Below are 23670 nucleotides of genomic sequence, written 5' to 3' on the forward strand. Positions count from 1 at the left end.
CCTGCCCACAGGCGAATGGCGCAACTGACAGGCATGAAAAAACTCACGCATCTGCACGAAGGTTCAAGCTTGGCTGATGCAATCACACGTGATTCAAGTCCATATAGTTTTTGAAAAAAATAAAAAGGTCCGTTACTTTTTGGACAGACCTCGTATTTCTACTTTTTTTTTTTTACAATCACACTGCAATAAATCAACTTTAGAGGTGTGAACATAAAATAAGGATAGTTTGGATAAACAGCTGTAGAATCAGAAAGTATTTTATTGACTCAACAAAATTACAGTACTGACTAATTTGGACAGCAACAATTTATATCAGAGTCCCCTCAAACACCTGGAGACACTCACCTCATAACAGCCACACACACTGCCATTCAACATCAGCACTCCCTCCCAAAGTCTTCTTTTACAGAGTAAAGCAGCTCTTAAAAGGGGTCGAATTTGGCTTGCGCATGTGTCCAGGGAACAAACTTTTCAGGTGCTCTCAGACTCTCACTCAGTTTGAGGCAATATGAAAACTGGATGCAGAGTGGTGTCAAGCTACTATTAAACATGTTCAAAATTGGTACAAGTTTAACAGAAATTTCCTGACATTTGCCGAGCGAGCAGCATACTTGACTGACCCCCCCCCCCCCCCGGTGTCGAGACGCTGCTCAGGAAAACTCAACGCCTAACTCAGCACATTTTAAGAGCTGCTTAATACAAAATAAACTACAGAAAAAATGATGTTGCCCAAAGTTTGAACAAAACTACCAAAGATTTTGCACACTAGTCATTTTTGCCCAGATAATTTAGTTTCTTAAAATAAAAAAGTTTTACAGCTTCAAAACCTCTTCAACAGGTTGACATTTTAAAATACAAAACAAAATGCAGTTTAGAAATCTTAGAACTAAGGTATTCTTTGACAACTGTGGCTAAAGCCAGTCTCCCATTGCTAATATCTGACACCCGATTCATTGTGTTGGTTTTTGGCAGGAGAAAAATAAATAATTGTGATGCCTAAAATGATTGTAATCTGTGTTAAACATAGTGTTGTAAATTTTGCACATGTTCAAAAAAAAAAAAAAAAAAAAAAAGTGACATTTGGTACCTACTGCTCTGAGTCACAAGCCTCTTGATTCTCCTCTGTAATATGAATCCAGAGCATGAATCACATGAAAAGCATGTCGCACCGTTTAGGATGTTAACAGATACGTTTTAGCTCGCTTTGTGGAAAAGTGTGGCGATAACCGCAGGATACCTGCATGGTAGCATTGTGTGGCACAAGGGACTGCATTCGACAATAATAGTAGGAAATGCACATTTTTCTTGTAGTTTTAGTAAACTGTGCCCGATTTCCTAATTTTTAGAATCAGGATGCAAACTGGAGCCAGGAATTTTCAATGGGAGACTGGCTTTTGAAGTGGAAAAATTGAAGAACAAGTTTCTGAGCCTTTGGAAGTTTCGTCAAAATTTAAGTCTGATTTAAATTTAAAATGTAATTTCACTTTAAAATCTTTTGTGGAGGGACAAGGAGGATATGTATTTCGTTGTTAGCAGGATTACCCATTTATATATAACGTTAAATCAAATGTCAAAACATTGGTACTTATAAGGAAGAAACCATTGAGGTATGTATAAAAGGGGGATCTGGCATGCTGGAGCTTGGTGGAAGTCTTTTTGGCACATTAAAAAACCTATTTGTTGGGATGAATGAAGAAGCAGATCCCAGACCAGTTGAGATGGATGAGAGAAGAGCAGATGAAGTCAGTAACGCTTCCACCAGAGAAAGACGAGCCCTAAACAGCCGTTAAAAAAAATACATTTATGGAAGGCACTGTGCCACCAAGCCCAGGGACCACAACAAAGCTTCAGATTGAGAACAAATCAAAACACCTTCCAACTGTACCACCCTCGCAGTGTCAGACTAACAGTGCTTCTCAATCCTGGTCCTCAGAAACCCAACCGACACCCGATGGGCCTCGTCTGGTGTCCACCAGCTCCTGATTGTCTAAACATGCCTGATGGAACTAATAAGCAAAATGTGCAGCAGTCAGTCCCTGAGGATCAGGGTTGAAAATCACTGCACAAACAAACCTCACAGTCAAACACTGCCTGGCGTACTTATAGGCACTTTTAGTTCAAGCAACACATCAGTGTGTACTGCACAGATATAGCAATCAATGTATTCTGACTGCAAATGTTTTAGAAAACATGTTGGAACCAGTAATCGGCTGCTGTTTGTCCTTCGGGTAGGATTGAGTATCAGGGTCATTCATCAAGGAAAGAAACATGAGACCGTTAATATTCTGACAAAGCAGGAAAAATGATGTCCCTGTAGAAATATGCTTCAGGGTCACATGAACTGCCGTTCTGATTCTGCCCACGATGACAAACAGTGGAACTTTTTTTCATGGGATGCAAGAATGATGGATGCAGTTCTGAGTTACTTCTAGGCTGCTGCTGCTGCTGCTTCAGTAGATTTTAGGGTATTGTGGGTGTTGTAAGTGGTTTCTAGGATGCTGTTGTTGCCATGGTGTTAACGGTTACTAATCTCTTGCAGGAGTTTGTTGCTTGCCATACATGTTGTGAGGATGTTGCACCTGTGTTGCATTGTTGTGACTGGTTCCAGGGTCAATATGATGGTAATGTCACTTACTTCTGAAAGTAAAGTTTCAATACCGCAAGAAAACATTTTGTGGTAAGTAGTTGCTCAGATGGTGTAGATGAATTCTAGCCTACTAGAAGCTTTTGACGGTTGTTAGGCTGTTGCAGAACATTTCTAGGTGATTGGAAGATGATGCTAAGGTGATAGTGGTTGCTACAGTGCTGCCGGCAGTTTCTAGGCTACAGGAAACTGTTACTAGGGTGTTGCAGACAGTTCCAAGGCTATTGGAAGTTTTTACAGACAGTTCCTAGGCTACTGGAAGCTGTTGCTAAGGTGATGCGTTTGCTAGGGTGTTTTAGATTGTTTCTAGGCTATTGGATGCTGTTGCTAGGTTATAAGTGGTTGCTATGGTGCTGTTAATGGTTTCTAGACTACTGGAAGCTGTTACTAGGCAGTGTTAATTTTGACAGCATATTATGGTTTAATTTTAATGAAAATAATGCACAAAATGTTAATATATTTCATCAACTAAAATAATTCAGATGACCAAATTATGGCTATATGTAAATGACATTTTAGTCAAGACAATGACCAAAATATGTCAAAATTAACAGTTTCTAGGGTGTTGCAGACAGTTCCTAGGCTATTGAAAGCTGATACTGAGGGTTTAGTGGTTGGCATGGTACTGTAGATGGTTTCTGGGGTACTGAAAGCTGTTTCAATAAGGTTGTGGATGGTTTCAAGACTATTGGAAGCTATTACTGGAGTGTTATAGACTGATCTGAGGGTGCTGGACATTGCTGATAAAGTGCTAGTGCTTGCTAGGGTATTAATAGTTCTAAGCTGTTATTGTAGGCCATGGGGGCTAAGAGAGTGCATTTTTTGTTCCAGTTAATCACCTGAGCAGGTGATGTCAATGACTGAGCTCCTCTCCTCGAAGTGGTGCTCATTAATGAAATCACCTGCTGAGGTGCATTTCGAGAATGCTACAGCTAATCAAGGTGCCATTTTGCAGTAAATTGCAGTTATGAGAAGAGTCGTGATCTCAGTATAAAGTTGCAGTATTCTGACAAACAAGTTATATTTTAAGGGAAACCAAAGCCACATTATTGGTTTAATTTTTAGATGAAAACTGATTCTACATATCCATCATCTTTGTCATAACATTAAGATTGCATTCTCAAAATATGGTATAATATTGTTCAAGTTTGTTGTAATCCCTCTCGTATTGACCCAGTTCCTTGTTTTCACTATAAACTTTCACACCACAGGAAGCAGCATCTTGAAAGAAATCCTAAATCTTTGTGTCATTTCTGTTCTGAAGGTAGGTGTTTGCCTTTTTTTAAAGCTGTACAAGACAGAAGGTGAATAAACTTGTTTTGCATTGTGCTTTAGTGGAAAAGCTCAAATAGAATATAGTGAACAAATCTATACAGTACATTCTGAATGTGACTGCAGTGCCCTTTGTGAGAAATACCAGTACAAAGTTAAGATTGTACTTGATGACATTTTAAAGTTCTGGTTCACAGAATGTGACTCAAGCGAGCCCTTGTATGCACACAGACCAACACCTGAGAACTAAAGCCAACTGATCCCAGTTCAGCCTGAAGGCTGGGCTTCTGCTTAAATCCATCAATTGAACCAGCGTGGGCCATTGTTAATGCAGTAAACCTGACTCACAGCAGGCAGGGACTCAAACACCACAGAGAAATTCAAAATCCTTCACAGATGAACAATCAATAGAGAAGATTAGAGCTGATGTCAAAGTAAGTCTGAATGTTCCAAATTTTATTAAAAAAATATCTATTCCACCTCTCTGAAGAAATACTTTTCAGTCTTTAATCTGATGTTTTATGTAATTGTTCAAATTTTTGCTAGTTGTGCTGATTACCCAGTTCAGAGGTGGGGATAATTCTAACCTCTTCTGCTGGCTCGAAATGTCACACCGCGACAAGAATCTTTTTCTTCACTGTTAAAAATTAAGTGTTTCTTTTTAGATCTGTTATTCAGCACACACAAAAAAAAGCATCCCGAGTACCACCCTTATTTTTTAACAGATGTACAGCGAGCAACTAATTTTAAAAAGCACAGCTGGCCCACGCGACAGTCCTCCTCTGTTATATAAGCCCGAAACAAGTGCAGACTGTTCCTCCACCACACTTCATTCTGGGACTCATAATTTGACACGATTTTAACATACACACTAAAAGCAGCCATCGCTTTGACAGCAAGTAGATGTGGGCATGGCCAGAGGTCACCGTGAGGAGCTGCGCTCTTTGCTGACACAGTCGTCTTGGCTGCTGGTGTCTCCATTCGCTGCCATTCCACAGGTCCTTCGCTTCTTCCTGCGGTGAGAAACGGCATCACCCTCTGAGCTCGACCCCGCCTAATGGAAGCAAAGACACGGTTTTACTGAAACAAAAAAACATACGCACCAGGACGCCGATGTACAAAACCTTCAATCACTATTTCAGAGCTGCCTCCTCAGCCATTTAAATAAAATCCATCAGTTCCAAACGTTAGAAATATGAAGTGAATTCTGAGGGTCGAGTATTCAGAACTGCATTTTCACACCTGTCAATGTTACAGTTTTCACATGCTGGTGTAACAGTACATCTTCCCTCCTGGATATTTTCCCTCCCACCCCTAAAAAGCAAGTCTGCTGTAGCATTATAACTCATTTCATCCTACCCAGATTTATACGTGGCTGACAAAGAAAATAACACTGAAAGTGTATGTCACAGGGATGTGGTCTTGCCCTTGACTGTCCTAGGATATCTTACCCCCCACCCCATCATGGACAGATGTTCTATCAAATTTCAGGTGGTCAATCAGGTCCATATATGTGTAGAGTATATTTGGAAGGAAGATTTAAAGATACTTCAGAATAGGAAATATTACTATTTTAGATAGCTATAGATACATACAGAAAGAATACCAATATCATTCACTGTCAATCAAACTGTACTTCATCTGGGACCATAAGACATCCATGAAATATAGAGTTTAAAGGTTGCTCTATCCTGATTGGGCCTTATCAAGGTTTGAGGACGCTTTAATCAGTGCTGCCCTGTAGGAATGTTGCCTTTCAGAGGTGAGGAGTAAGACATCCTGGGATATCGTCTCCCCCGGGGGGAAGATATCCAGGGGGGATAAGATATACTGTTACACCGGGACCAATAACGGGTGTGATATTTTACTAAATATAAGAAACCTAGTCACCATTAGTTAACTAAACAATAAGCACGTTTACATGACCATAATAATGAGATGACTGTTAGTAATCAGATAATTGTAATAATCTGATCTCTTACAGTTACATCCACTTCAGTAATCCAATAATGAGAAAAGAAATAGTTTACATGTTTGAAGTTCATTCGCTGGATTTCTTTGGAAGTGGAGAAAGAGGAAAAGGCAGCTACTGAAGAAAAAGAGCGCTATCTCTCTCTCTTTATCTGCACATTTCAAAACAGTGTTAAGTGCAATTTATGCTATTCTGCATCCGCAACTCCGTAGCCATGCATAGCTCTCTGCGTCGTTGCAAACCCTCTCAGAGCCCCATTCCTTAGCCTGAAGTGTACCTCCGAAAAAACAAACTACACGTCAAAACAACAGACTACACAGGCTGTGATTGGTCACATTTCTGGTTTCAGTTCTTCATCTCCTGTCATATTTAAAAGTGTTTGCAGTGCGCCTGCATTTACATTTTGATCATGGATCAAACAGAGGAACGTTTCACAGAGGAAGACTGCAAATATGACCACCTTTACAACACGGTGTCAAAAAAACTACAAAGATTCTCAAATGGCCTGGAATTCATGAAAGGAAATTGCACATAACATTGTTGGAGGTCGATGATTGTATAAAGAAGTGGAGGTCATTGAGGGACAAATTTGTCCAGAAGGAAAAAAAAAAAGAAAGAAAAAGAACAGCAGCAGTGACAATGTAGGTGGCAAATGAAGTCCCTGCCTTGAACATCATATTCTTCAAGTTGCACCCCCTACTGTTCTGGTGGTAAATTGCATAGCGACACCCACCAACACGTTAGTCAACTTAGAAAGGGTCACGGCCACATTGACGTAATTGCGTGGCCATGGAGTTACTGGGTTGTAAAACAATAAAAAGGGCTTAACTGTCACTGCCCACATTGACAGATGTTAACAAAATATCCACTAGAGGGCACTATAGAGCATACTCAATGTTACCCCGACAACCGGCCATGAATTGGTCCAGATACTGGCCTCTCTCTCCTAGCCTGTGATTGGTTGGCGGCCGAGACACTGACATCAGCGTTGGTCAGCCTCACTTTGGTTAAGATTGGGGGTGTGGCGCGAGTGCTGCTCTCCTATTGGTTGTTTCAGAGTGGAAAATCTCACTCCAAAATGGAGGCCAGCATCCGGCCTCATTCATAGCCGGGCTGGTTGTCGGGCTAACTCAACGTTTCTGGCAAATTTGGTGATTGTCAAGGAAGTTGTAATAAAGTTTCTACTGTAAAAGAAACAAATGCATACAAACTGTGGCCATTATATACTTCACAATAAGAATTATTGGGGGGTGGGACACAGACACACACGTCATCAAAATATTCTGCCGCTGTCAGTCTTCTTTGTGTGCTTTGTAAGGCTAGGGAGACACAGTACTGCAACAGCGGTCCTGCTCCGTTTCATATCCATAAGCTTTCAGAAAACAGAGACAAATGAGGAGGAAATACACACAGAGTGTGGATAGAAGGTGCCACCCACAACTGTACTTAACACAGAGCATAAATAAGCCTTAAGTCTGATTTCAACCATTAGCCTACCATGCTAGTCAGAGCGGCACAATAAATCTCTGACTGTTGTCTCTGATTGCATGAATGCTGTTATTGTAAAACACATTCATGAAGATATTTTACCAGCAGTCAATTCTTTTGTTTTCTGTAGCAGGCAGCAGGGACACAGGAAGTAGATTTGTCCACAACAGTTGTGTTTGTGTATTTTGGGGCATTTCTGTGTAGAAGCGTAACTGCAGTGTCAGTCTGTGCCTGACACTTGAAGTCATAGACTGCTGGTGTGATGTTGGAGGGTTAGGTACTGAACTTTAAGAACCTACGAACTCAACTTCAAATTGCTGAGGGCCAACAATGTGGAGCCCCCCACCAGAAGGTGATTTCTATTCAAAGTGATGGTAAACAGTGAGATGGGTTGGTGGATTTGGCGTTAAAGCAAACCTGAACACTTCAGGCCAGGGACAGGTAATGGCGTGCCATGAAGAGCCAAGACGCTGTGGGTTTTCTTTGTAACCTGTGGTGATCGGCTGCACTGTTGTGACCCTTCATGTTCACCCCTGCTGTGTGCAGGCAGTAAATGAACCTGGAGTACTCGGGCTTTGTGAGTACGTACATCAGAGTCAGAGTTAGATGAGCTTGAGGAGGAGGACGACGAAGAGTCACTGGAGCTGTCAGAAGCGATGCCGGTCGACTCCTCCAGGTCGACTTTATCTGCCAGTGCAGCAAGATCAGGCCGTTCCTGCTTCAAAATACTAACAAAGCAAGGAAACATAAAACAAATCACACATTTAACTCATATCACCTTGTAATCAATACTTCCTGTAAAGAACCATTGATTAACAACTGCAGATCAATTCTAAAAAAAAAACAGCCACAGTATGTCAGAAATTTTTCTGATTAAAGAATCTAACATAAATCTAAATTTGACACTTATTTGATCTTCTGAGAATATTTACACTCATAAAAACAACATGGGTGTTGTTGATTTTTATGTTACATGAACTTAAATCTAACATGTAACTTACATGATATAAAATCAAATTTTATGGGTGAACACATTCAAATCATGTAGTTTTAACATAACATGCAATAACTTAAAATCTAACTCGCTGAGTGAACATAATAAAATCAGAAATTAGAAAAATGCGCTAACGTAGCCAGAAACAATTTCGCTGAGTGACCTAAATATAAATTTGTTGGGTTACCATGATGAATTTGCGTGACTGTTACTTAATTACCATGGTTCAGGCCAACTAGATTTGTAAGGGTAAATGTAACAAAAATAAAAACTAAGTCCCTTTGGCTGCTCGCTTGTTTGCGCTCGGGGTTGCCACAGCAAATCCAAGGGGAACCTGCATAACTGTGCTGATCCAACACAGCAAAGTTAAGCTGACATGTAACTTTACCATTTTTAAAGTAGTTGTATCTACCCTAATAAATTAAGTAACTCATAATCATATCAAACAAGTTTGAATGGCCCAAAGACATTACATGCTAGTGTGTTACATTTACCCTTACAGGGCAGGGGTGGCGGCCAAGTGGTTAATGCACTTGGTTTCAGTACATAAGGTTCCACGTTCAAACCCCACCCCTGCCACATTTCTCCATGTAATGTGGAGTTGTGTCAGGAAGGGCATCTGGCATAATGTCAACTCAGCATGCAGATCCACCTCAGATTTGTTGTGGTGATCCCCAGCGCAAACAAGGGAGCAGCCACAGGGAACTACTTTCTATTTTTGTTACATTTACCCTTACAAATCTAGTTGGCCTCAACCATGATAACTGAGTAACAGTAATACAAATTCATCATGTTGGCCCAACATGATTGAACACTTTGGTCACTCAGCAAAATTGTTTCTGGCTAAGTTAACACATTTTACTTGGTGGAAAAACCTTACATAATTTTATTATGTTCACTCAGCAAATTACTTTTGGCATGTGTAAGCATGATGACCTTTTGACCTACTTTTTAACCTTGAAAATGACAAATTGGGAAAAATTACACTGCGATACTCTAATGAAAATTGTAGCCCCATATGTTCTGTATAACATATTAAAGCATACAAATGTATAGCATTACCTTACTTTTGAAAATCAGACCATTGGTTGCTGAGTTATGGTTATTTGAATTTCAGCGGCTTTTTCGTATTAAAAAAAAAGTGAAAAAAGAAAAGGCGTTATCTTAGGAACTGTTGGTCTGATTGACCTGAAATGTGAAAATGAGCCTTTTTCCCCACCAAAGACCACCTATATACCAAATATCACTAAAATCTGAGGGGGTGAGGTTTAAAATGACATTTGGGGGGTGATCTGAGACAGAATGACCCACCTCTGGTTACCTCCATTTACGACATGATTATACTCAAGGTTTTTCTAGTTAGCCACTACCAAAAATGCATGTGTCGAAATTCAGGTAAGTTGCTTTCTGGAAAAGCTTCTAATATGTATGTGCACAGTTAAACCCTAAAAACTTACCGATACCATTTCCTGGAGAGTTTGGGCCGACCTCGGACTGTTTTGTGCCACACAATGGGAAAGTTAGTTGAACTAGCAAAGTTCTGGGTGACAGCAATTGTGGCATCCAGGTTGAGAACTACATGCCACCATCCACCTGGGGACACACAGCTAGTTAACATTAACATGAGGAGAACTAAAACACCCAATTGCTCAGACACCTGTGTGAACTAAACAGCAGTTTTGACCATCAACAAGCATTATGATCCCTGCCTGCTAATGCAACACAAAGAAAATAGTTTCCCCTCCTGCAATTTTATATTAAACATGCACCCATGTTCGCTGCTCAAATTTCATGAGTAAAGATGCAATCTTAATAAATAATGATGGCACCTGATGTCGTCACAGAAAGACAAAGGATTTAGGAAAAAAAAAAAAAAAAAAAGCACCGATAAATAAGTGTCTATTTATTCTATTAATTGCAACATTTTATGTTACCTGTTGTGATGAGCACTTTGATGTTTCATACGGTTTGTTAATGTGCACAAGCGGTTTTGATGCCTAAATTAAGAAACAAATTAAATTCATAAGTGAATGTTTGGTACCCTTAGCTTCAAAACTACTAGCGGATGGATCGTTGACAATTCGTGGCACATTTATTGTTTATTTTCACATTTTTCATCTCTCTGCTGTGACCACACACAAACATGTTGAGCTCCATCTCACAAAAATTTATTTTCTTGGCTCTCTTAGCTGTTATTCCAGTGAGGAACACAAGCAACAAACAGATGTTTTCTTACCATATACAGGTTAATCTAAAAAATATTAGAAAATCATGAAAAGTTCAATATTTTTTTGTCAGGTATTTTAGAGTGTGAAAATTTTACATATTCCAATTTCCTTACATATAAACTAAAATGTTTGTCTTTTTTTATTTTTTTGATAATTACAGTATACAGTTCCAAAAAAAAAAAAAAATAGAATAACAAATGGATACCTCAAAATATTAGAATATGTAGCAGATCAGGTTAAAAAAAATATTCAGAATACAGAAATATCTAACAACTAAAAAGTAGCATTGGGTTGTGGCTTCTTTGGAATGAATTCCTGCATCAGTGTGATGTGGAGGCTATCAGGTGTTTTGGAAGTCCAGGTTCCTTTGACAGCACCCTTCAGGTTGTCTGCATTGTTAGATCTGGTGTCTCTAATCTTCTTCTTGACAAAACACTACAGAGAATCTATGAGGGACTGTCTATGGGGACAATAAAGTACAATAACACCATGGTCAGCAAATGTGGGAAGGTACCAATTCTTGCTGAAAAAGGAAATCTGCACCTCCATAAGGCTTGTCAGTAGAAGCATGACGTGATCTAAAACCTCCTGCTAGGTGGCTGGGTTGACGTTGGACATGATAAAACACAGTGGACCATCACTAACAGATGGCGCCAAATTGACTGTGGAAACTTCACACTCAACTTCAAGCAACTTGGATTTGTGCCTCTCCATTCCTCCAGACTCTAAGACCATGATTTCTAATTGAAATGCTAAATTTACTTTCATCTCTTAAGAGGACTTTGAACTACTGCGCAACAGTCTAGTTCTTTATCTCCTTAGCCCAGGTAAGACATTTCTATCTCTGGTTCAGGAGTGGATTGGCACCAGGAATACTCAGCTCTATTGAGCTGAGTATTCCATTAACTTTAACTAGTAATGACTTCATGACTTTCTTTGCTAACAAAATTTTAACTATTAGAGAAAAAATTACTCATAACCATCCCAAAAACGTATCGTTATCTTTGGCTGCTTTCAGTGATGCCGGTATTTGGTTAGACTCTTTCTCTCCGATTGTTCTGTCTGAGTTATTTTCATTAGTTACTTCATCCAAACCATCAACATGTTTATTAGACCCCATTCCTACCAGGCTGCTCAAGGAAGCCCTACCATTATTTAATGCTTCGATCTTAAATATGATCAATCTATCTTTGTTAGTTGGCTATGTACCACAGGCTTTTAAGGTGGCAGTAATTAAACCATTACTTAAAAAGCCATCACTTGACCCAGCTATCTTAGCTAATTATAGGCCAATCTCCAACCTTCCTTTTCTCTCAAAAATTCTTGAAAGGGTAGTTGTAAAACAGCTAACTGATCATCTGCAGAGGAATGGTCTATTTGAAGAGTTTCAGTCAGGTTTTAGAATTCATCATAGTACAGAAACAGCATTAGTGAAGGTTACAAATGATCTTCTTATGGCCTCGGACAGTGGACTCATCTCTGTGCTTGTTCTGTTAGACCTCAGTGCTGCTTTTGATACTGTTGACCATAAAATTTTATTACAGAGATTAGAGCATGCCATAGGTATTAAAGGCACTGCGCTGCGGTGGTTTGAATCATATTTGTCTAATAGATTACAATTTGTTCATGTAAATGGGGAATCTTCTTCACAGACTAAAGTTAATTATGGAGTTCCACAAGGTTCTGTGCTAGGACCAATTTTATTCACTTTATATATGCTTCCCTTAGGCAGTATTATTAGACGGTATTGCTTAAATTTTCATTGTTACGCAGATGATACCCAGCTTTATCTATCCATGAAGCCAGAGGACACACACCAATTAGCTAAACTGCAGGATTGTCTTACAGACATAAAGACATGGATGACCTCTAATTTCCTGCTTTTAAACTCAGATAAAACTGAAGTTATTGTACTTGGCCCCACAAATCTTAGAAACATGGTGTCTAACCAGATCCTTACTCTGGATGGCATTACCCTGACCTCTAGTAATACTGTGAGAAATCTTGGAGTCATTTTTGATCAGGATATGTCATTCAAAGCGCATATTAAACAAATATGTAGGACTGCTTTTTTGCATTTACGCAATATCTCTAAAATCAGAAAGGTCTTGTCTCAGAGTGATGCTGAAAAACTAATTCATGCATTTATTTCCTCTAGGCTGGACTATTGTAATTCATTATTATCAGGTTGTCCTAAAAGTTCCCTAAAAAGCCTTCAGTTAATTCAAAATGCTGCAGCTAGAGTGCTGACGGGGACTAGAAGGAGAGAGCATATCTCACCCATATTGGCCTCTCTTCATTGGCTTCCTGTTAATTCTAGAATAGAATTTAAAATTCTTCTTCTTACTTATAAGGTTTTGAATAATCAGGTCCCATCTTATCTTAGGGACCTCGTAGTACCATATCACCCCAATAGAGCGCTTCGCTCTCAGACTGCAGGCTTACTTGTAGTTCCTAGGGTTTGTAAGAGTAGAATGGGAGGCAGAGCCTTCAGCTTTCAGGCTCCTCTCCTGTGGAACCAGCTCCCAATTCAGATCAGGGAGACAGACACCCTCTCTACTTTTAAGATTAGGCTTAAAACTTTCCTTTTCGCTAAAGCTTATAGTTAGGGCTGGATCAGGTGACCCTGAACCATCCCTTAGTTATGCTGCTATAGACGTAGACTGCTGGGGGGTTCCCATGATGCACTGTTTCTTTCTCTTTTTGCTCTGTATGCACCACTCTGCATTTAATCATTAGTGATCGATCTCTGCTCCCCTCCACAGCATGTCTTTTTCCTGGTTCTCTCCCTCAGCCCCAACCAGTCCCAGCAGAAGACTGCCCCTCCCTGAGCCTGGTTCTGCTGGAGGTTTCTTCCTGTTAAAAGGGAGTTTTTCCTTCCCACTGTAGCCAAGTGCTTGCTCACAGGGGGTCGTTTTGACCGTTGGGGTTTTACATCATTATTGTATGGCCTTGCCTTACAATATAAAGCGCCTTGGGGCAACTGTTTGTTGTGATTTGGCGCTATATAAAAAAAAAATTGATTGATTGATTGAATACAACACATGTAGCCCATTTCCTGGATGCACCTGTGCGTGTTGGCTCTTGATGCACTGAGTCCAGCCTCAGTCCATCCTTCTGAAGCTCCCCCATTTTCTGGAATCTGCTTTGCTTGACAATCTTCTCGAGGCTGCTGTCGTCCCTGTTGCTTCTGAATCTTTTCCGACCACACTTTTTCCCTCCAGTCAACTTTCCATGACTATGCTTTGATCCAGAACTTCTGTGACCAATGACCTTCTGTGGCTTAACCTCTGTGTATGGCATCCGTGAGTGTCTTCTGGACAACTGTCAAGTCAGCAGTCTTCCCCATGACTGTGGTTGTGTGTACTGAACCAGATTTGAGAGATACATGGAAGAGGTGGGACGAAGTCACCATCAAGTCACTCTCAAGTCATGAATTTAAGATAAGATAAAACTTTACTGATCTCACAGAGGAGAAATTCACGTTACGTCAGCTCTTAAAAAACACACAAGATGGGTGCAAGTAGAGGAAAATGTTCATCAAACAGCGTGTGCAAGGATAAGCAATAATAATAATACTTGTAACAGTACAATAAAATAAGAAAATGAGGTCCCAAGTCAAGTCTCAAGTCATAATGACCAATTGTTTGCAAGTTGACTTGAGACTTGCAGAATGATGACTTGAGAATGACTTGACAGTGACTTCGTCCCACCTCTGATACATGGTATTCATACTGCATAAATAGTAACTTGAAATAAAATATTCCAGTATTTTGAGATATGCATTTTCTTTTTCTTTTTTTTTGGCGGGGGGAGGGGGGGGGGGGTGTTAGCAGGAGGCTGTAATGATCAAAATCAAAATATGACTGAGATGTTTTAGTTACTATGTATTGGGACAAGAACATGTAAAATTTTCACACTCTGAAATACCTGACATAAATATTACTAATAACAAAAGGGGTCTTTGTCCCTTCTGAGTATGGACCACTAATAATATTTTCATACTATTGTAATTCTTTGAGATGCACCTGCATTGTTAATTAAAGTGTTTCTGAATGCAAATGACCATGAATGTGCACAAGCATGTGTTTTAGATCATGCGGGATTTATCAACAGATACTTACTTACTGATGTCCATATGAACAGTGTCTGCCTGTTTGATAAATAGTTTTGTTTTTTTACTTGCACACACAAATTTTGTTCATACAACAGCATTAAAAACCTTTTCTGTGCAGAGCACGCAAAATGAGGGTCCAGGATCATGCATAAAACTTGTGCTAAATCCCAATGCGGAGCTGTACTGACTCTGCTGTGGCAACCCTGATCAAAAATAGGATCAGACGAAAGACAACCATTCGAGTTGAAAGTTTGGAAAACAGTTGCCAACAATGCAGCATGTATTCTTTCTGTGTGGGTGGGGCTCAAACATGAAAACCTGAGTTGCTAACTTGTTAAGCAGAGCAGGAGAGCTGGAAAATGTGCAGGACACACGATCTACACAAAAACCGCGACATGGCGAGCTGAAACAGACGGCACAGAGTGAAGCTGTTGCGTCCCAGATTCATCTAATGCCAACAGATTAAGGTGGTGTTGAGACCAGATTAAACCATCAGCAGCTTCCCTGGCACATGTCCTGGAATTAAGATCCACCTTCCTGACCATCCTGTTTGTGAATTCATACACTGTCAGTGTGGTTTGTTGCCAAAAGGCCTTTGTGTTCATGTAACCCAACAATATAATCTCATCTCTGCTAAAGTTCATCTGTTTGTTGGCAAGATCAGTCAAACTCTACTGAACAAAACAAGCTGCATCAGAAAGTTCATCTGCACTACAGAACAAAACTAAATTCAGGATGTATTGATGCAGAAAACCATCAACCGAACTTAATATCCCATCAAGGCCCAAATGTTAAATTTTTTTCTATTTCAGGATGAATAAATGAGAGTTTAAAGAGTACAATAGAAATACGCCCTTTGCTTATTCACAGGTGTCAAAATGATTCCAGAAAGGGCCAAGAGGGTGCAGGTTTTCTTTGTAACCACCAACTCCAGCAGGTGATTTCACTGATGAACATCACTTTGAGCAGATGGAAAGAGTTCATCAGTGAAATCACCTGGTAGAATTGGTGGTTACAAAGAAAACCTGCACCCTCTTGGCCCTTTCTGGAATCAGTTTGACACCTATGGCTTATATTGTGTTTTAATTATCACTGATGCATAAAAATTGTAATTTTAGTTTTTTGACTGTCAAGATAACAACCCATCAGATGTGGGTAAAAACCTTGTCCGTTTAGGTTAATTACCAGACATCCCCAGCCTAAGAACAGTACAAATGTTTCTTGACCAACCTGGCACAAACACAGTCTCTCCAGGTCTCTGCAGGATCTCTAGTGGTCTGAACTCAGGGGGCCAGTTTGGCTGCTGGGTTCGAGGGTAGACCACAGAGAACCAGGTGATGGCCTCATCCTGCTGGTTGCCGCCGTCCTCTCTGGTCACTTTGATCAGCTCGCGGGGTGTGTTGGTGGGGAAGAGGCACCACCGTTTGTGGCCCTGCACTAAAGCATTCCAGGCACTGGTGCCCAGTGGATCAATGTGGATGCCTGTGCCGGATCGGGCTGGGCCCATCACGAACCATCTGTATCAAAGAGAAGGTCAAAAGAAGATGTCAGCTTCATGCTGATTTCCCACCACCTTGGTAGAGTACAGTCCATCCAAGAGGAACTGCACATTTCCAGCATGTTGTTACAGCAGATGAAACTATGGAGGAGGACCAACACACTTTATGATCTTCACCCTCAGCCAAGCTGTCTATGCAGACGTAGAGAGTCACGGAGTAAGTTTTCAACTTTTCAGATTTCACTGTTCAACCTTCAAATGTTGGGGGAAAAATTTCCAAATTTTATGGGAAAGCAATAGACTTGTGTTCATGTCATCAAAGGTAACATAGCCCACATTTAAAATTAAATAAATCAGGTCAAAATGTAGATACTTTTCTTTGTAAATGACAAATTAAAGACTGTTCTTCTGTAGGTCAACTAATTACTTCTGCTCTACTGAAAGTGTGAAAGACTGGTCGGACCTGTAAGGTGGCCTGCGCTTCTCCCCTGCAAACTGGAACAGGTCATCCCAGAAAAACACTGGCACCTGGTAGTCCTCCAACAGCTTACGGCGCTTGGCATGTTCACCATAGCTGCTGTCAAAGATGTAGAGGGGGCTATCATCTCTGGTTGTCTCAAGGTATTTGACGTAGTACTTCATCTTCATTTTCACAGAGTACCCATCGTTGTCCTCACCACATTTGAACTTCTGATTACGATACTTGCGTTTGAGGCGCTCCAGTGTCCATTTTTCGCGGGCAGGCCAGTTGTCCTGACAGTTCAGCAGAACCACAGGCTTGTAGGGTTTCTCAAAGCGCTGGATGAACTCTTCGGGACTGAGATGGAGGGAGTCCACACGCTCGACATTATCCTGGTAGAATAGCAGATCAAGCAGCAGTTAAAAGAAAATGTTCATACATTTAAACAAATAACAAAACTAAAAACTATATAAAAATCGACTGTGTATTTTGTTTCTCAAAACTCAATATGATGCAATACATTGTTCACCTGATATTTGATATGTATCACTTTTTTGTACTCTGCAACAATGCACCTTTCCATAATTTTTATATATATATATATATATATATATATATATATATATATATATATATATATATATATATATATAGTGGTGGGCACAGATAACCAAAAAATTAACTTCGATAACAGATAATAAGATAACTGAAAAGTTATCTTTGATAAAGATAAACCGATAAACCACCCAAAAATGTATCGGAAGTTACAGATAATCAATAACCGATAGATTCCGGTGTTGTCTATGGGACATTTGCAGTTACTAAAGAGCTGAAATTGATTTTTAACATGATCGCTTTTGAAAGCATCAAAAGCGGTAAAAGACCTAAAGAATAAGCAAGAATGTTTGACCATGCTGCCCCCTGCAGGAAGCAGCACAGACAAATCCTGAGAGCACCCACAAAATCAACTCTTTACTAATCATAATCATTTTTCTTTCAACATCGAGAGCAGCCATAAGGCCAGCTCCCTATCAATTTCTACACACCGGTCAGGCAGAGGTATTGAAAAATAAAGTCATACTAACTTATGGTTTTTTGAAAATACTGACAGAATAACTCCATTAATGTCAATTCTAGAGCATAGAACAACATGCCTATTTGGAAACTTTTAACAGGTAGGTCTCAACAGCTTTAACAGTTTTAAAAATGTTTTTCACTGTTCAGCTTAATTTAGTACGTTATCGGTCTAAAAGTTATCAGACAGTAATTCATCGGAAGATAATTAGTCCGATGATGGTTTTTAAATTTATCTAAAAAGATAATCCGATAATGAAAACATTATCTTCGATAATTATCTGTTATCGGAAGTGTGCCCACCCCTGTGTGTGTATATATATATATATATATACACACACACATATATATATATATAAAAACAATGCTCTCCATGTACTTATTTATATTTTTATTTTATGCCTTTTCCCTCTTATTTTTATGTTTATTCTAAATATTTGTCTGTATACATCTCTTTTCTATTTATAATTAAGACTGCAGCTAATGATTAATTTTATATTGATTATTTTCTCGATTAGTTGATTAGTTGTTTGAGCTCTAAAATATATATATATAAAAAAGTCTGTCAGAGCCCAAGATGACACCTTTGTAGAAAAGCAATATCAATCAATCAATCAATCAATCAATTTTTTTATATAGCGCCAAATCACAACAAACAGTTGCCCCAAGGCGCTTTATATTGTAAGGCAAGGCCATACAATAATTATGTAAAACCCCAACGGTCAAAACGACCCCCTGTGAGCAAGCACTTGGCTACAGTGGGAAGGAAAAACTCCCTTTTAACAGGAAGAAACCTCCAGCAGAACCAGGCTCAGGGAGGGGCAGTCTTCTGCTGGGACTGGTTGGGGCTGAGGGAGAGAACCAGGAAAAAGACATGCTATCAAAAGAACATGACATTTAAAAACAAACAAACAAATCCCCTTGTATTTTAGTCAGGCAGCAATTACAGTAGGGAGGCCATTACCACTCCAGGAGGAAATGTGAAGTACAATAAAATTTAACCTCTCAAAACAGAGAAAAAACCTCTGATTCTGCAAATTCAACAGACTAGCATTATCTTTTTTTAACTTATATTTTTGTTTTTTTATTTGATGTGTTTTTACTCTTATTTTTCTATTAATTTTAATTATTTTAGTCTGGTTATATTACAGATTATTTTCCCAATTAGCTGATTAGCTGTTTGAAATGGTGAAAGCGTCAGTTATCCGGAGCCCAAGATGATCCCTTCAAATGTCATTTTGTCCACAGCCCAAATATATTCAGTTTACTGCCAGATCAAACAGAAATAAACTAGAATATATTCACATTTAAGAAGCTGAAATAAAATATATTTCATTTCTTTTAAAATGGACTCAAAACAAAATCGATTACCAAACTAGTTGATGATCAATTAATTTAATGGTTCCTTAACTGTAAAGTTACGCCGACACAAATCTAACTTAAGTACTTCCGATTTTGCTTTTGCATTATCCTCGAAATTTTACATGTTGAATGTGTTTTTTTATACGTTACGTACCGTCGAATTTCCAAATAAACAAATCTTTATTCACATTTCGGCCGCGGGAGGGCGCTCTATTTGTGTACGTGACAAGCTGCACTCGCGCTGTGGAGTGAGGACTAGCATTAGCTTATGACGCTACCTTCACAGTCCGGTGCGACAGGTCAAACACTTCATGGTAGCCGTGCTTCGTCCAATCTAACGAGTCCTTCAGCTCTGGTCTGGCGCTCCTTTTGGCCTCTTTAATCCTCTTTTTGCTCTTGTGGTTCATTTCTCCCAACAACACGCCACTTAACACTTAAAAGCTAAACCACAGCTATTCAAAACACATTCACACCTTAGAAGTTCGGTGATAAAACCAGGCTAGCTTTAACTTTACCTTCACTGTACGAAAACGCGCGTGTGTGAATCAAATCTAATCACTTTCAAAAGTGTTTTATTTTAAACTGACACGACAGTGTAAAAAAACAAAAACACAGCAGAACCAGAAATACTCGCTCCAGTTCTTCTTCTACTGACTAGCAGATGGTAAAGTAAACCATGGAACGGTAATTTGGTGAAACAGCACCACCGTGTGAACAGGAGGACAACACCCAGATTGGTGCCAAGGTCAGTGTCTCCACATAACGGGTCGAATCCATCGAATAGATATCGATAGTCGAACCCCATCCCTACGGCGTGGAAAAATATAAAAGTGAAAATATATATAAGAACTAATCAACAAAATGTTATGTAAATGGATTCATTAACTGGGATGTTGGTGTTAGAGATTATTTTACATGTTGTAGTTCCAATACATAGAAACTGAAATGTTCCAGTATTTTTTTATTTTAATTTTGATAATTACAACCCACCGCTCCAAAAAATAGAGAATGCACATCTCAAAATATTAGAATATTTCAGCAGAACAGTTTTATTAAAAGGATCTGTAATACAGAGATGTCTAACTACAGAAAAATGTTCATTTATGCACTCAGTACTTGGTTGCAGCTGATCAATGAATTCCCGCATCAGTGCAGTGTGGCGTGGAGGCGAGCACCCTGTGGCACTGCTGAGGTGTTCTGGAAATCCAGGTTGCTTTGATAGTAGCATTCCGGTCATCTGTATTGTTGGATCTGGCATCTCTAATCTTCCTCTTGCCAATACCCCATAGAGAATCTATGAGGGACTCTCTATGGGGACAATCAAGTACAGTAACACTATGGTCAGCAAACCAGTCAAGGCTGCGGTCATCCCTGTGCATCTATTGTGATCACAATTTTCCCCTCCAGTCAACTTTCCATGGCTATGGTTTGATCCAGAACTCTGCAAACAGTCAGAGCATTCAGCAATTCAATTTTAATTCAGTTTATTTCATTTATATAGCACCAAATCACAACAAAGCTGCCTCAAGCCGCTTCACAGGAGTAAGGAGTAAGGTCTGACCTTACCAATCCCTCTAAGCAAGCACACAGGTGGCAGTGGTAAGGAAAAACTCCCTCTGATGATTTATTTGGGGAGGTAAAAGACCCATAGTCAGATATGTAATTCTTCAGCTACCTAAAGAACAAGTGGGCTTGGCCCTCCCCAGTTTAGAAGATTATTATATTTCAGCACAACTGAAATATGTTTATTGTTGGTTCAATTTAAACTATGAAGCAAAGTGGAAGGATATAGAAAAAGATGTTAATAAATCCTATACAAATTCTGATTGGGGATATAGAACGATATAATAAACTCAAATGTAATAGACCCAGTAATAAGTTTCACACTAGAAACATGGTATAAAGCTATAAAAAATATAATCTACAGAAACATATTAATGCATTAAAATGGATAGTATATGATACCAGTTTCAAACCTGCCCAACAAGGGCTGGGATATAAGCAATGGTTAATAAAAGGAATCAACATGGAGAATGCTGGAAAAGGAGGGGAAATTAATGAGTTTTGAGGAAATGAAAGATGCATTTGGTTTTGATAAATGTGTTGGTTTTTGGTTTTTTTTTGGTATGTACAAGTAAGAGATTATTATAACAGGGACATCAGAAAGAATCCCTACATGGAAGACAATAACAGTGATCAAATGGATTAATAAAGCATATGAAGGAAAGACGATGAATCGCTATGTATATCTAAATTTTACAATATACTTACAATGAATACTAAACATTCAACAGAGTACATTGAGATAAAATGGGAAAAGAAATTAACTACTGAAATAGCAAACAATGACTGGCAAAACATATGGAAAAACCATCAAACAACCACTGGTTCTCAGAAATGGAGGGAATTTTCATGGAAAAACCTGATCCACTTCTTCATCACACATCAGATAAAAAGTAAATACATGAATCAATCTTTACCATGCTGGAGAAACTGTGGATCAGTAAATGTAAATCATAGTCATCTATTTTGGAAATGTTCAAAAATTAATAACTATTGGAAAAACATAAACAAAGAAATCTACCACTGAATGCAACCATACTGTACTTAGGAAATTTTTCAGTAGAATATGTACAAGGAAAAGATAAATATTTGTTAGAAATATTGACAGTGGCTTGTAAAAAAATCAATAACAAGGAAGTGGCATCAAACTAACTCCCCAACCATGGAACAATGCATGCAAATTATTGAGATTTGTTTGATGGAAAAATCTATATACATAAAGGGCTCCGTCTACTCTGTCTGTCTGTCTGTCTGTCTGTCCGGAATAAACTCCCAAACTATAATATGTAGCCCTAAAAACTATATAATGTATATTCTGAATCCTCATGACATGGGGAACGAACTGGTACCATTTTTTTAGAAGTTGAACTGAAAATTACCCCCAAAATAGCCATTTACAGTATGTACAACCATACAGTGTTGTACCATATGCGATAAACTCCCAAACTATAATATGTAGCCCTAAAACTATATATATTCTGAATCATGATGTGGGGAACAAGCTGGAACCATTTTTTTAAAAGTTGAACTGAAAATTACCCCCAAAATAGCCATTTATCTAAGACCACACAGTGTTGTACCATGTGCGATAAACTCCCAAACTATAATATGTAGCCCTAAACTATATATATTCTGAATCCTCATGACATGGGAAACAAACTGGTACCATTTTTTTTAAAGTTGAACTGAAAATTCCCGCCAAAATAGCCATTTATGTAAGACCATACGGTGTTGTACCATGTGCTTTTCATGCCACCACTTCTGTCTGTCTTTCTGTCTGTCTGGGATAAACTCCCAAACTATAATATGTAGCCCTAAAAATTATATATATTCTGAATCCTCATGGCATGGGGAACAAACTGGTACCATTTTTTTAAAAGTTGAACTGAAAATTACCCCCAAAATAGCCAGCTGTGGGTATGACCAGGCAGATTCAAATTTCCAGCCCTGTATATGGGTGATTCTTAGACTACGTGTTGTGAAAGTGTAGGAACACGGACCCACAACAGGGGGCGACAATGAACGGACAATGGAGGAATCAAATAACACTGTTTTTACTGTTGTGAAAAAAGGGCACAACAAATACAACTGATAACAATAGAGAGATTAAGTCTAATTCAAAGGTGTCGTGTGGGCAGGCTCGACGATAGGAGACGTCTGTCCAAGTCGAACCGGAACCAACCCGATCTCCTCCGCCACCGGACCCTGGGGATACTGGAGCCGCCAAGTCCCGAATTCCCAGGTGGCCACTGCCTCCGCTCGCCGGATCCGGTACTGCTGGCAGGAAACAGAAACAGTCAGGTGTGGATGCGGCTGCACCCAGCAACACGGAGGGTGGAGAGTCCACCTCCACCTCTCGTCAACAACAATCAAGAATGTGCAGAGTAAGCAATTATCTCTCAGGGGGAAAAGGAGTGCAGTCCTAGCTCCCAGTCACCAGCTCCTGCGGTCCAGAGATTAAACAGGTACTCCTGCAAAAACACGTACAGAACAATACTCACGAACGGCTGAGAGTCGTTACCTCTTAGGTATGGCGATATCTCGGCAAATGAGGTGGAGATGCTGTCCTGCTGATATACCTCCGTATTGATTGGGATCAGCTGTCTCTAGTGATGGATGACAGCTGTCGTCCTGGCTGCTCCTGTGAGGCGGCAGCGCCCTCTGGTGCCTGGAGCCCGCACTCCAGGCAGGGCGCCCTCTAGTGGTGGTGGGCCAACAGTACCTCCTCTTCAGCGGCCCACACAACAGGACCCCCCCCTCAACGGGCGCCTCCTGGCGCACGACCGGGTTTGTCAGGGTGGCGACGGTAGAAGTCGGCCAGGAGGGCCGGGTCCAGGATGAAGCCCTTCTTCACCCAGGAGCGTTCCTCGGGGCCGTACCCCTCCCAGTCCACCAAGTACTGAAAACCCCGGCCCATTCGTCGAACGTCGAGGAGCCAGCGCACGGTCCAGGCCGGCTCTCCGTCGATGATCCGGGCAGGAGGTGGCGCCGGACC

The 23670-nt window shown here is 39.9% G+C and overlaps 1 protein-coding gene across 1 annotated transcript; it reads right to left on the bottom strand.

Moving 5' to 3' along the window:
• Window positions 1-244: 244 nt before the first annotated feature.
• jmjd6 (jumonji domain containing 6, arginine demethylase and lysine hydroxylase) lies at window positions 245-19751 on the bottom strand. Its single transcript, XM_034190073.1, has 6 exons — window positions 19391-19751; window positions 16680-17068; window positions 15949-16235; window positions 9831-9966; window positions 7969-8107; window positions 245-4973 (listed from the first exon to the last, which is right to left on the bottom strand). Exons 1-6 carry the CDS (start codon window positions 19517-19519, stop codon window positions 4842-4844), a joined length of 1212 nt encoding a protein of 403 aa, XP_034045964.1. The 5' UTR covers window positions 19520-19751; the 3' UTR covers window positions 245-4841.
• Window positions 19752-23670: the final 3919 nt, after the last annotated feature.

Source organism: Thalassophryne amazonica, chromosome 16 (genome assembly GCF_902500255.1).
Source record: "Thalassophryne amazonica chromosome 16, fThaAma1.1, whole genome shotgun sequence".
In the NCBI taxonomy this organism is placed as follows: Eukaryota; Metazoa; Chordata; class Actinopteri; order Batrachoidiformes; family Batrachoididae; genus Thalassophryne; species Thalassophryne amazonica.